This window comes from Anas platyrhynchos, chromosome 1, assembly GCF_047663525.1.
Source record: "Anas platyrhynchos isolate ZD024472 breed Pekin duck chromosome 1, IASCAAS_PekinDuck_T2T, whole genome shotgun sequence".
Taxonomy (NCBI): Eukaryota; Metazoa; Chordata; class Aves; order Anseriformes; family Anatidae; genus Anas; species Anas platyrhynchos.
In genome coordinates, this window is record NC_092587.1 from 165021210 (window position 1) to 165036031 (window position 14822).

Here is a 14822-nt window from a genome sequence, read left to right on the forward strand (position 1 = left end):
TGCTACAGATAGCCGTAACTGGTCTCCACATCTATTTGATATTAACGTTGTCAGAGGACAACCACAGAGCATAATGTCCCTGGTGCTGAGTGGTCCGATTACAAATACAATAGCAAAAGGCACTTTTATCAACTTCAATAATTTTGCAGTTTAAGCTCCCAAGGATGTCACACGTCAAGTTAAAAGAATAATAAATTAATAAGTTATGAGAAACACATCCCCAAAGACATGTAAACATCCTGTACACATTTTAAAGAGAATTCATGCCTCCTGAGTCATAAAAGCACAAAAAGGTTACTTAAAGGAGATATTTGAGTCACCCACAAGAAAAAGGTAGTTTAGCAGCTGAAAAGTCATAGGGAAAAAAGCTCTTCAGGCACAGTTCTATTTGACCACTTGCTGAACATGAACACCATTGATTGAGGATAAGGTGTAAATGCCTATCCTATACTTTAAGGGGAAAAAAAAACACAAGACTGTCCGCTCTCTCAAAGTAACAGGTTATATGTACAATCTACAGTGATGACAGACTTTACTACTTGAAGAAAAATCTAGAAGTTCATAGCCCTCCAACTCCTCCCTCCCCTAGAATATACACTGTGTAAACACTTACGCCTGAAGTGGTATTTTAGTTTAAAGTGGTACTATTTTTATTCCTTTTAAGATTTACTTAGTATAAAATTAATAAAAAAACATTATTGCTGCTACACCTCAGCCCTTGATGCCTTCATACATCTCCATGTACATGACAATACTTTCTTGGCCATTGTTGCAGGATGAGAACAAACCTGCATTTTGATATCCCCTTAACAATGCTAAAAACATTGATGAAGAAACAGATTAACAAAACCTTCAGATTGCTATGAAAGAGAAAATAATTTCTAACAAAACATCAAATTGTTTCTCTTTTTTTTTTTTTCAGAAGATCTCTATGGCTACCTGCAAAATTAGGCAGAAGAATACTCTCTTAAGTGGTAGCTATAGTCACCACTTAATGTGTAACACTGTTCAGAAACCCTATGGAACACAACCTCCCTTGAATTCTCTAGGAAGTAATTGGTCTCACTGCACTGTCACTGTCAGCAGACAGAGATCCTCCACTTGATTCTTGCCCAGACAAGTACAGAACTCAAGAGTAACCTTCTCATGCAGTGTCTCTTACGTATCACATTAAAATAAATTAATAAAATTCACAAGATTTATTCAGAATAGCTAATCAATTTTTCCCTGTTCCTTTTGGTGTTTCCCGGTAAGATTTCTGTACATAAAACCAGCTTAAAAAGTAGCCTTAGTTTTGCACTGAAGTTGCATTGAGCTACAAATCACCTGAAAATTAGACAATGGTAATTAGAAACTGATGAAGTTTCTTTCTTGAGATTCAGTAAAGCAAAAACAAAACATCACCTTTTTCCCTCCTGGAAAGCTGTTGTAATGTTACACCTACCTCAGAGAAAAACCCTTTAGTGATTTTTAAAGTTCTGGATGATTCACTCCTAACTAGCTAACTTAAGGTAAAAAACTAATCCTTGAGGTTCAGTGAACAAATCCTCCCTATAAACAATCTAGATGCAGAAATAGTGATAATGGATACTAAGCAATGAAAGCTTGTACTGGTATAAGCAACCAAATCCTATAGATAAGCCAGTGGATTTGGAAACACTCTCCATATGTGTTTCTGAGTTCCTTGACCCAAAAGTTATCATACGTGCTCAACAGGGTGCCATCACTGAACCACTGTGACTCTTGGATGAATAAACTAATGAAAATGAGAAGCAACAAATGAATGTTCCTCTCGACCTATCAGGCCTCTGGCTCTTGGAAGGAATTTTTTTTTGTGAAATACTAGTGCTACCAAATGGTAATGTTTGAGACTTGTGTGAAGTGACTGACCTAACGGGAATCAGAACTCACTAGAACCCTAAGAAAGGTGAGAATCTGTATCTGACAAGGCATTTATTCATCTTCCCAACAGAAACACTTTCAAAGACTAATGGAGACACGTCGAAAAAAAGAAGTCTACCAGCCTAGCGGACAGCCCTGCCCAAAAGGCAAGCAGCACTGGAATTCTTCTCGTCAATGGAAAGAAGAGGTCCAGAACACCAGTGTTTTTATTCCTGACACAGCCCTAACTTCTGCAAAGTGAAGGAAACGTCAGTAATGTTTCAGTTACCTAAGAGTCACAAAGAAGAGAAAACTATGTATTCCACACATGCGACAAAACAAGTGATACGGTAGCTCTGCCTGATCATCACTAGTGGTCAAAAAGACTTAAAGTAAATTATAACTGGTTCTGCACCTTTTGATAGAGAGGGCATACTCACAGCATTCAGCCTTTGGACGACAATTGATACAAAGGAAGACTGAGCTAGAGAGCTAGGAACATGGTGTGTACACACATCCAGGGAAAAACACACAGCATATGAGCCATGTTGAGGGAGCTGGCTGATATTGCTGTGAGGGTGCTCTCCTGCTTGGAAGACCATAGCAAGTAAGAGAGCCTTCTGACAGCTAGAATCCATATTCAAGGTGAGGACCTAGGGAACTATGGGTTGGTCTAGTCTAAACTCACTCCCTTCAAAGATTACAAAGCAAATCTTCCTGGAAGACATGTCCACAAGCATGGAGGAACAAGAGACTAGAAACATCTAACATGGATTTACCAAGATCTGGCAAACCTGACGGGGCTGGCTCCCCAGATGGACAAACAGCTGTCAATGTCATTTACTTGGACTTTTGCATAGCTTTCAGATGCCTTCCATAATAAACATTTTGCCAGCAAGATATGGCTTGCATAGGTAAGTAAGAGGTTGAACAAATTGAACATAAGCCACAATTGCATCCTGACAGCAAAGAAAGCCGTGTACCTACCAGGTTTTTGTACCAAAGCTCCCCATAAAGATGGACATTAGCATACCGTACCAAGGCCAGAATTCTACCAAGATGGTCATAAGCTACAACACATTAAGGGGCTCAGAGAACAAGTTTTTTTTGTTTGTTTGTTTTCCCCTTCCTCCTTCCCTAGCTGCCAGAAGACAAATCTGGACAGGGAAAATCTTATTGTTATCTTCACCTATATAATTGGAACACAGAAACAGGGCCAGACTCTCGGAAGTGCATAGTGACAGGACAATAGGTAAAAGCAACAAGCTGCAACACCTCTGACCAGGTTTTACAAAGACTTTTTCACAAAGAGGACAGACAAACAATGGAACAGGTTGTCCTGAAAGGACACAGAATGTCTACCCTCAAAGACATTAAAAACTTGACAAAGCTGTAAACAACCTGATATAAAGTGGCTCTACTCTGCATGGAGGGACTGGACCAGCTGGCATCCCAAGGGTCATCTTAATACAAATTATTCCATAGTCCTACAGGTGCTTACAGACTTGACTAGACAGAGAATCAAACACCCAAGTTGAAGAAAGACAATTACCCAAATATGAAATTTAAAGTTTACCTCTTTCGATAAATCATTTCTTTCTTTAGCTTGTGCTTTATGTGACATCTCTAATATTTCATATTTTCTTCTGAGTTCTGACAATTCATGTTCAAATGCATCACGTTCACTGTTAAAATAAAGTGAAATTATTAGACACGTAAAATGTAATGAACAGGAGTCCTATGCTTTAGTTATTTCTCAGCCTTCTTTCAGTTCATGACACTGAATTCTACCATCAAGTCACTCACAGGGCAGCTAGTGTCTTATTATAGGGAAGAGTTTTCTTCATTTAAGTATTTAAACAATGATTCTAAATTACAGTATACTAATTCTGAATCCCTATCCTAAATTATTTCATCCTCTTCTGATTATTCTTCTTTAGTGTAACTTTGGGCTGTACATTTCATTGCTAAGAGGAGAAATGTAGGTACCCTCATCTAGCCTTCCAGTTTTGTCAAGATTTTGGTGCTATTTCCCATGATAATCTCCTGAATCTTTTGCAGATATTTAAGTTGGATAAAAACTGAAGTGACTTCATTCCCATATTCCTAATCACACAGAAAACGAAGCACAGTTGTTCTCAATTTCTGCTCTCCCCTATATACAGTCCCTTGATGCCAGAGGAAGTAACTCTACTCTTCTCATATTTAAAGTATACATCACACATCTGCAAAAATTACCTTGGTGTCCTGAATAACAGTGCTTCCCATATGCACAAAGAAGCAACTCTGTCACCACTGTATCTGACCCTGTCAGAACAGTGGAATGAATGAGCCAGTGAGCCTGCAGTTTGGAAAAAAAAGCTGACCACTTTTATATTAAGCATAAGCATAGCTTTAGAACTGTGATAACTTGCATTACACCAGAACCAGAAGATTTAACACAACATTTTTAAAGGCAGAAATGAGCCTGGAAGTGATTAACTCCCGCAATGCTCCCAAATATCCTGATGCAGGCATGCCAATAGTGCTCCTTCCCCTCCTCTTCGTCTGTGCCTACCTAGATGAATACAACCTACTCTCTCAAATATAGTTTTGGCACGTTCATTCATGCCTTTTTCAACTCAAGACTATTTTAAATGTACACTGTTAAACACAGGGGCCATTCACAAGAAAGTTATTACAATCCACTTAATAAGATGCAGTTGCACATGGGAAGCAAACCATAGCATCAATCCATCCTATTTGCAACAGGCTTCCAGGTAGATTCCAAGGTTGTTTTAGTATATATGGCTGTGAACAGTTATCCAGAAGACAGACCCTCTTTCAAATGAGTTAGTGGCACAGTCATTTGTGTCAATAACTGTACCTGAGATTATGCAGTATGAACAACAAGGAACTGACAGGGTGTTTTCTATTCATAAACCTCATTTTTGAATCCATTTCCCAAAAAATCTGCCAAAGGCCAGATTTCATGTACTCGGAAGCAAACTGAAAAAGCCGCTGGGGAGACAGACTGTGAAGTATGTGTCTGAGTGTATTTATAAAAAGTCCATTTTCAGTATTTTGCCTTTGAGATGGGCACTCAAACCATAGGCAAGAACCCTAAAATTTGCATTTTAAAAATGGAGACGCTTGAACTTTCTGTAGTTCCACAAAGGTATTCTTACGATTCTCTGATGAAGAGAATCTTCAAATCTCAGTTCTCATAACTGCCCTTTCAGATTTATGGTTGTTAAACATGTTAATGTTTAAATTGTTAAACATTAATTCCAAGGGTCCTACTCTCTTAATTCACTGTGTGGGTGCCCCGCAGTAGAGCCCTGGCCATTTTGTTAGATCACAGCTTTTAAGCTCTAAAAATAGTATTTTTCCTAAGACGTTTGTAAGCGACAGCTCCCATTTCTATAGTTGCAATGCAACAGGTAGGCTCTTCTGAAAACACAGGAAACTGTTGAATAAATTTTAGGAAGATAATTTGATGCGCCAGATTTTAACGTGTTTTTCATTTCATGACTGCTATGTTCCATGCAACATAGCTGAGTTATTAGTGGACAGGTAAGGTAAAATAAGTGGCACACATGAGCCAAAAATCATGAAATGAAACTTGAACCTTGATTGACTAAACTAAAAAGCTTTTAATCTATTAATATTTGTGTATTAGTAGAACATGAAGTTTAGAGATACCTACCATTTTACTTTATCATAATTCTCTTGTCTGTAATCACCTTGTTGAATCATCTGCTTGGTATCAGCCAGTTCCAGTGTTAAACGTTGGCATCTAACCTCAAGTTCTGACCGACTCCTCCGCTCATCTTCATAGCTCTAGAATGCAAGACATTTTAAAGTGACCACAGCTATACTTAGATTTTCTTAAAACAATCACAGTCCAAACGTTGTATATATTCAAGCAGTAGTATTTTCATTTGTCAGTCTCGTACACACCACAAAGTAACCAGCTATATGGTTTGTCAAACTTATTTTATCTTATTTTAATTGTTGATTAATATACCTATTTTTTTTCCTCATACATATATATCCTACACATTTCTAGGACACTGGCTGTAACAGGACACAAGTCACACCACCTATACGACATTTTCAAAACCAGTCTGCTTATGACGGTTGGTCATTCAGAAGCTTTGGGAACTTCTGTCAAAATTTCAGCCTTAAGACGTGACTATAGAATCAATCGTTACTCCACTGTAAATTAATTTTGCAGTCAAAAACTGCAGTAAGTACTTAATTTTTCAAAAGTAAATTACAAGCTATGTTTTAGACAGGCATATAAAAGTCTTTAGCTAGCTCTTAATAGGCAATAGAAGTTCACAACAACAGGCTATATAGACAGCAGGACATATGGAGTGGGTGAATCCTAGATATGGCTTCCTAGGAGAAGCAAACACAAGGATAATATTCAAGGATAGGGATGGAAATGTACAAAGAATGCTCTTTACCAAACTCAGAGGCACCATAAAGAAACCCGAACAGAATGTCTTTTGGAAAAAACACCTAAATGCTTGTTAGACATTACAGAAATGCACAACTGACCTACTAATCTTACTGTAGGTATGTTGTTGACACATATACTTCACAAATTCGCAACTTTTACTTGCTATAAAATCACATAGATCACAATTTTACACAAAATCACAGCTTTAAAAAGTTTTTCTGAAAATTCTGGAAGAAAATCAGTAAGAATATGTAATCTATAAACACAATTGTTATCCATCCTAATGTACTGATATATGTTGCTTATTTTTAGGTTTATCCTAATTAATGATATACATTAAGCAAGCCAGGACTATAGAAGAGTGTCTATAAGTAATTAATATGCCATAATTTCTAAAGATAGCATTATAATAACAGTAAAGCCTCTGTCAGATTATTTTTTTAAGTTGTTGTCTACCACTTAAATAGAGTTTCAAATATGGAACATACAGGTGCAAGTACAAGCGCAAACATGACTCATCTTGCAATAGGATACGGTGGTAAGGGCACTTGAAAGTTAAGTGCAGACTGAAAGGTTAAGTTTTGATACAATTCCTTTGTAGATATCCTGTGCCGTTCCGTTCCTAATATCATGCTGGAATTTATACACCACTCACAGAGTGGGCTATTAAAACTCCTACAGTCTTACAGATTTAGCACCTAGAAGACAATTACCAGAAGTATAAAATTAAAATTGGTGAACTACAGATGTGTTTCCAAGCACATCTCCAGACAAATCTGTCATGAACATCTCTAAAGCACCAATTAGAAGTTAAATATCTGCAAAATTTGCACCTTCTAACACCTGAGACTTAAAATAGGATTTGAATTTTACTCAACAAATCAGTTGTTAATGTCATGATAATGTCAAGCTACAAGATATCTCAGGCAATATGGGGACATTAAAGTCTACTTTTGAAAAGTGATACCAAGACATATTTCAACTATCAAACACTTAAACACGTAATTAAACATAGGTGTTTTTTTTTTTTTTTTGGTCTTATTGTTTTTCAAGATTTAGAGTAATTCTTGAAAAAATACTAATTCTACTGCATAAATCATAAGATCCCATTACGTGATCTTTTAGGTGTGAAAGGAGCATTTTAATCACAGGAAAAAGCAGCAACAAGGCAAGTCAAACATTCAGGCTATATAGACTAACACAGAGAAAAGCCTACAGTATGCATAACTCCAGGTAGCAGATAAACAGACTTCTGGACTTCTATAGCAATACATCTTAAATACAAGCAATCAAGCTGCCTGTGCTTAGGAAGAATAAGCTCTGCTTTGAATGCGATGAGGTTAATTTGGTTTATAACATTCGTGTACCCTGAACTGATTTTAAGATCTCTGCACTGGAGCATCTTTATCTTTCAATTTATCTCCAAAAGATAGCTTGGACGTCCTGATGAACATGTCCTGCTGAAGCAGAAAGGGGGCTTTTAAATGGATCAAGATACTTTCAAGGACCTGAACTGGAAATAACACCAATAAATAAAAATAACTTGTTTAAATAAGCTGACAAATCTTAACAAAATGTAAAGGATAAACATTACTTACTTGCAATGGAACATGATTACGGTGATCTTACCAACAACGCATGGCTTTTCTTCAGATTCTTACTAACTTTTACTACTGCACACAGTAGCAACTCAGACAAATGAGGTGGTTAAAACAAATGAACCTCTGCTATATGAGATGGGTAGGTATACATTGCCTAAAGAAATTAATAGAAATGTCCAACAGACCCAGCGTTTAACCAGAGCAGATGGTTTCTAGAGAGCATGAGAAGTAGTCCCTACCAAAAAGTATTTCAATTTTCTTTACAAATACTGTTGATAGGAAGCTGTTTCAAGCAAGAGATTCTAATCTTACATAATCTGCACCATTTTAAACCCAAAGCAGATACAGAAACTAAAGATATAATGACAGACCTCAGTTTTATGATATTAAGCTTTGCTTTTATCCTCCATCTGGAATGAAGAGCAACTTAGGGTAGTCACTGAAACAAACACGTACCTAAATTCCAAGTACAAAACGTGGATGACATACTTTTTGAACAAATTCAGTGAGACATATTACATGCTAGGGATTTACTGATCTTTTGAAAGGCCTGTGGGGATGAGAAGATAAACAACAGAAATGCACGAAAAGATTTATCAGCCAATCAAGTAAAAGTTGTATGACTTCACACTATTGACAGATAAGCCTGTGAAAGAAAGTGATCCTGCTTTTAAAAAGCGTATTTCAAAGAACTTCATCTTTGAAGGATAACTCACATGAGCTATCACTTTCTATTCATATTCTAAAGTACCTAAAAACCTCTGCAAATGTAAAGCTACTATATCATTGTGATGTGTAAACTCCTTCACTATTTGAATGAGCTGCTGATACTTAGTAAAAATGGCATTTTGTTTCAATTTGTTTATTGGTCAATACAGTATTTATTTGAATACAACTGTCCAAACAACAGGAAAATGTTATGCATAACTGGATGAATAAAACTTCTGTTCTAGTATGTTGGTATGAAATTGGTAATCTGCCAAGGACTGTAGATAGGACACTACCTGCCATTAAAAATGATAAATGAAAACATTTATCTACTTTCAAAACAGTAAAGTTCTGCAAGAAAGGTAAGGATGGCCTTTTCTGCAAAAGAAACTGGCGGAAAATAACAAGCTCTTTTTCTTTGGATCTGAGTTGATGAGAATCTACTCTTCACTTAGATGTTCTCAGATGAAAAAAGTCCTTTGGATCATTGCATTAGACACCGGAATTAAGCTATTTGGTCCTTCTGAACAACAACCAGCAATCTACACAAGCCAGAGTTTTCTATCAAGAGGTAGAAGAACATTAGGTAGGAAAGAGAATTTCAATAGATACATGAGTTTTCCTGAGGCTTGAAAATGTTAAATTGCTGCCCTGAACTAACAGTTATTGGTAGAAATTCTTTCTTTGCAGCTTTCTTCCTGTACAAAATAAATGTTAATGATAATGAAAGAAAGGAGAAACACAGTTAACCCAGAACTGAAGCCTTATTTGTCCCTTCCAGAGAACAATGCAGAGGCAAAGTAATCAAAGCACCGCTAGAAAGCATTGGTGTTTGGGGAAGGCTTCTAGTGTGCAGTCTCTAGTTACAGATGTGAAACCTTCAGCAGAAATCTTAGGGAACATGGTGTTTCTGGAGTGGCAATAGCAGCCTCGATTTTACAACTCAGCCAGACACATCTAGTGCCAACTGACCCTTTGGATGCAATAGCTTAGTTTGTTCTTTGAAGGCCATAGAAATGTTTTTCTTCCAGCTGGGAAACATTATCACACAGAAAATTGTAAGATCTGTCTAGCAAAACCTGACAGCTACTAATCCCAATTCAGAGACAAGGTCTTAGAAAAGACCTTTAGCCTACATACGCCCAACTTTGCCTTTCAGCTACCCAAAACTTTTAGATAACTGTCAAACTATAAATTTGATTACAAGTCCTGAAGGCAACTTTACAGAAAAAGTTATAGCTACAGAAAGGAAGCCCTGATAAAATTGTATCAGGGCTGAATTCCTGGAAAACATTGCCAAGAAACTTGTAGCCAAGATGAAGAAAGCAATACTTGATCTTCTAGAGCTACAAAGAGAAGCAGAATTTCCTTCTCAGACTCGCAGTCTTGCGAGAGAGGGAGGGAGGGAAGTAAATTACACCAGTTTGAGTAAAGGCTCTAACCACTCTGGAATCAAATGACTCTGAAAATAGTACCCTGCTGTTCAGCCTGGCAACACCCACATCAGAAGTTGGTTTCGTTTCTGGCAAGCTCCTGGTAATCTAGCTCTATACCTGGACTTTCTTTTTCTACCTGTACTTCCAAAGGTGGCAATGCCAACGTCATTCATTCGTACTTGAAGTACTGAGCACTGCAAAAGGAGAACTGAAAGAAATCTGTCCTATACACCTGATAAGAGATCCATCAGCACTAACACACAGGAACAGCACTTTCACAAGTTCCACCACCTCCCGCCAGGACAGTTGCTGCTGAACCTGAAACCAAGGCACTTGTGCCAATCTAAATCACAAGATGCAACGATTACATAAAGAAAGCCACCAACGAAGCTGTAGTACTGCTGAACTACTTGTATCAATCACTTAAAAAACAGAAAATAGAGGCAAAGATCTTTTGACACCAGATATGTTTATCAGATTATGTTGCAGTGCTAGAAAAAAAGCCTTCAAAATTTTCCTACCAGTCCTCAGAAGCAGCTCCCCACCCTACTGGGCCTGTGTTAGATTCAGCAGGCTTTGATTAAATGCTAACTGAAAGCTGCGACAGACAATCAACAAGAAAACTGTGTAACAAAGTTGTAAGTTTCTTGCTCTTACTGCTCTGCATATGGGGAATTAAATGAGTGTTAACAGAGGCTGATAAACACTTCAGACCTCCAGTCCTTTTTGAACAAGGAAAGTATGTTTTCACATACCGAAGGGCACAAAGGCAAGTGATAAATACTTAAAAGATGCCTTTTGTAGCCTGAAATCAGAAATAATTTTTTTCTAGTACAAATAAATTTATGAAATTGCCTATAGAGAAAGAAGATACAGATTCGTCAAGTCTCGGACAATTAGTTCTTTTACAAGGCTACAATGACAATTCAGGTTTTACAGAAGCAAGGTTCCTTGCTAGTGCAGCTGTAGACTTGTAAGCTCAGTTGGCTGAGTGGCTATAACACCAGGCAACTGTACTGAGTTTCCCAGTGCTCGTTTTTGTGTAAGGCTATGTCTGCTTTGCCAAACAAGCTCCTTCCTAAGCAACTCACCTAGTTCCAACCCCCCTGCCACAGGCAGGGACACCTCCCACCAGACCAGGTTGCTCAAAGCCCCATCCAGCCTGGTCTGGAACACCTCCAGGGAAGGGGCATCCACAGCTTCTCTGGGCAACCTGTCCTAGTGCCTTGCTACCCTTTTAGAGTAAATATAAAAGATATGTTTTTTTTACTCAATTGCCCCTCTTTTAGTTTAAGCCATTACTTGGTGTTGTATCACTATACTCCCTGATAACCCTACCTCCTCAACTCTGTACTGGCGAGATGGATTTCCTGTGAGTCTGTTGCTAATTGTCTCGTATTTCTTATGTCTTTATTTCTGAGTAAATATCTACAAATATAAAACTTATGCAGACCTAGTGTTTCCGTGAACAGCCAGAAAAGCTAGTGAGCTCCTCTTCCCCCCATTTCTAGTTTATAGAAAGACTGGAGATATGCGCATATTTTAGTTCCTTTCCATGTTTCTACAAAGGGGAAAAAAGGAAGGCGAAACTAATTAGGAAAAGCCATAATCATTTGCAATACTGAAAAAAAAATAAAAGAAATACATTATAGAAAGTGGTTTATTCTTACAGGGAAAAAAAAAGATCAACTTCAGTGATGACTGTATTTCAAGAATCTGCATTTCTAGTTTCTTTAAGAAGTTTTCAACAAAGTGTCTGGTTTCAGTTTGTGAGTAGCATAGAGAAAAGAAATACAACCGTCAGAGAAAACTTAAGTGGTAAGAAACATCGGACAGGAAACCAGAGGAAGCATTCAAAGAGCATAAAGATTTTTTTAATCATAGGCAAGGAACTTCAGCAACTGTACATGTATTTCATGCAATTGGAAATAAAGAATGATTATTACACAACAGTAGTAAAAGGGTGCAAGAGATTAAATAAAACTGAATGAAACTATGCTTTATTTCCTGTTGATATATTTCCTCGTAGTGACGCCTGACCTTATCAAAGGAGTTCAAGTGACAAAGTTAATTCCAACAGTACACATTGAAACCATTTATTCATATGCTGCAAAAAATGTTGATGTATATTAGCTTTAGTGTACTAAGTATGTTAGAGATTCTAAAGTACCCTCACATTTTGATGCTCCTCTTGCCTTATAGGAAAGAAACTGAGGTACCTTGTTACGGTGATATTCATTGTTGGGTCAAATCTGAACTTGCTAGAAGCAGAATACTGAGACTCATGTCTCTCCGTACATAAAATACCATTATCAGGCCACATTCATTGAATTTCCAAAACATGTCACCTCTACACATAATGGACAGGGGGAAAACTTTACGTTAAACCCAACCCTACAAGTTAATCCAAACGTACTAACTGATCTTATCTGAAACCTAGGAAATGAGATTTCAGAGAAAAGGAAATGAGTCCTAAAGACTTATTTTTATTAGTAGCTGTAAAACTTGTGACATTTCAGCATCTGGATATCTTTTCTGACTTTTTTTTTTTATAAATGAGGTACATAATCTCACTAATTATCTCCCAGTTTAAGCATGTTTATGTATAAGCAAAGGTGTATAAGCAAAAACAAACACCTCAATTTAACACAGGTAACGTCTAGTGCTTTCTCATCAGCATCAGAAGAAAATCACAGTAAACTTTAATGTTTGAAAAATAAATCAGTGGGAAAGGTGGATAGTGCCATCGTGTGGTTAAAAACAAGAACAAAAAAAAAAACACAACAGAGAAACGTACACATTAAAGAAAGGTCTGTACCAAAGGTCTGTGCCAATCGTGTTTTCTAGCACAATTTTAATCATCTACTACTGCATTTAATTGCTGCAGCAAAATTAACATGGATGTCAGCTAAGTCTCTCAAGTATGAAATACTCCTATAGAATTTACTAAGTCAGGGCACATTGAACGTACAATGAATGAAAGTACCCTTGTAAATCAAAGTCAGCATCATTAATCTGATCTCAAATATGATCAGAGATGAGCACAAACTAATGCTGAAGCATATAAATGCACAAATTTTATTGACTTTTTTTTGCCAAATTCAATCAAGAAGAAAAATGAAAATACCATTTTCACAGGACTACCCTGCATGATTTACCATCTCTTTACGCTTGATTATTCCATAAGTAAATTTCAAAGTAAAAAATTAAAAAAAAAATAAAAAAGGAAAAGATGTGGTAACTGAAGAATAATTTCAGAAGTAATGAAATGACAGTGGCATTTAAGTCTGTCAGCCATGATATAGATAAATACAGTCTGGGTAGTAGAAGCTCCAGATTTATGCAGAAATAAGCTACAATACAAAACTAATCAACATCCTAGCTGTAGAAGGATGCTATTAGTATTTATAAATACCTTTAAAAAATTGCATTCTCCTTGTATTGTTTCAACTTCTTTAGTCTGAAAACAAAACCTAAATATGTCTAAATAACTTTTCTCTACTTTAGATATTTATCTTACCCAAAATAAAATTGTCTGTCTAGTAGAATGATAAATTAGAAAATAAAAATGTATGAAGTTTTAGAACATAACAAAGAAGATGCAACTCTGAAGAATGTAAAAAAAAAAGTCATTTATATATTGTGAAAACAAAAGGTGAAACAATTTTTTAACAGAATCACCATGTTGAAAACTATATGCTGATCATTTGTGGTTTTGACTACTCATGGATGAATCTGCTGTCTCAGCTTCAGCTATTTGAATTTTACCATCAAACAGTATGACATAGCTGGTATGAGCTATGTCTTACCTTAACAGCAGGAAGCTTGTAAGTAGATCTTGCAGGGTAGCTATAACATAAAATTAGCTGTTATACAAACACATAAATAGCACTTTTCCTCTCTCTCCATCCCCCAAACTAAGTTTTATATGATAAAAGTATCTAAAACTATCATATATCAAACTAACTTTGTATCATATACATAAATAATGATTTGGAGAACAAGCTTATAAGTAGCAATATCTGTAGAGAGATGTGTGTCCCTATGATTCTATGACACACATAAGTATGTATATTCACACAGTTTCTTAATTGAGATAATTAAGTACACAGACCTCCGTCACACACTTCAGTTGGGATTTGTACCCACTTAGTTCTTCTGTTAGGGTCTGCTTTTTCGCCTGTAGGTCACTTAGCTCATTTCTCAAGGAATGGACTACTTCGTAGAATCGAACCTAAAAGAACAAAATACAGATTCAAAATTTAGACTGACACAACTGCAGTGTAACATACTCCAAAACAAATCGTATGAATATTTTGTGGCAATAATTCACAAAATAGTGCATACCGCGAACATGGGATGGGGGTTAAATCAAAGACAGTGACTTTCTTCAGCCTTTGAAAAAAACAGCTAGGAAATAATTCGTGCTCGGTACTTTAAAAAAATAAATAAATAAAAAACAAAGGTAAAGATACACATTTTTGTTCAATGAAGGCAGTTCCCAGTCAGGCTGACCAAGTGAAAAAAAATAAAAAATATAAAAAATACAGCTGCTAGAAGAGCATATGGTTGCCCCCTCCACTTGTGCCAATTCCGAAGCCTATTTGCTAACCCTCATGAGACAATATACGTTTTTTTGTAGGGTATGAAGACAAGGCGAGAGATTAGATTTGTTTTCTGCCTGTTCAGTGCGTTCAATCTGCTCCCTGTGTACCAAGAAAAAACACAAGAGCAAGCACAGAAGTG

The 14822-nt window shown here is 36.7% G+C and overlaps 1 protein-coding gene across 3 annotated transcripts in view; it reads right to left on the reverse strand.

Moving 5' to 3' along the window:
* The window catches only part of PIBF1 (progesterone immunomodulatory binding factor 1), a 122112-nt gene that overhangs the window by 97181 nt on the left and 10109 nt on the right, over positions 1-14822 (reverse strand). For all 3 annotated transcript variants that reach the window (XM_072032500.1, XM_072032501.1, XM_027472963.3), the window contains exons 5-7: positions 14191-14310; positions 5570-5703; positions 3458-3566 (exon numbers count right to left, since the gene is read on the reverse strand). In XM_072032500.1, the coding sequence (XP_071888601.1) occupies positions 3458-3566; positions 5570-5703; positions 14191-14310 (363 nt within the window). The remainder of the gene's footprint in view (positions 1-3457; positions 3567-5569; positions 5704-14190; positions 14311-14822) is intronic.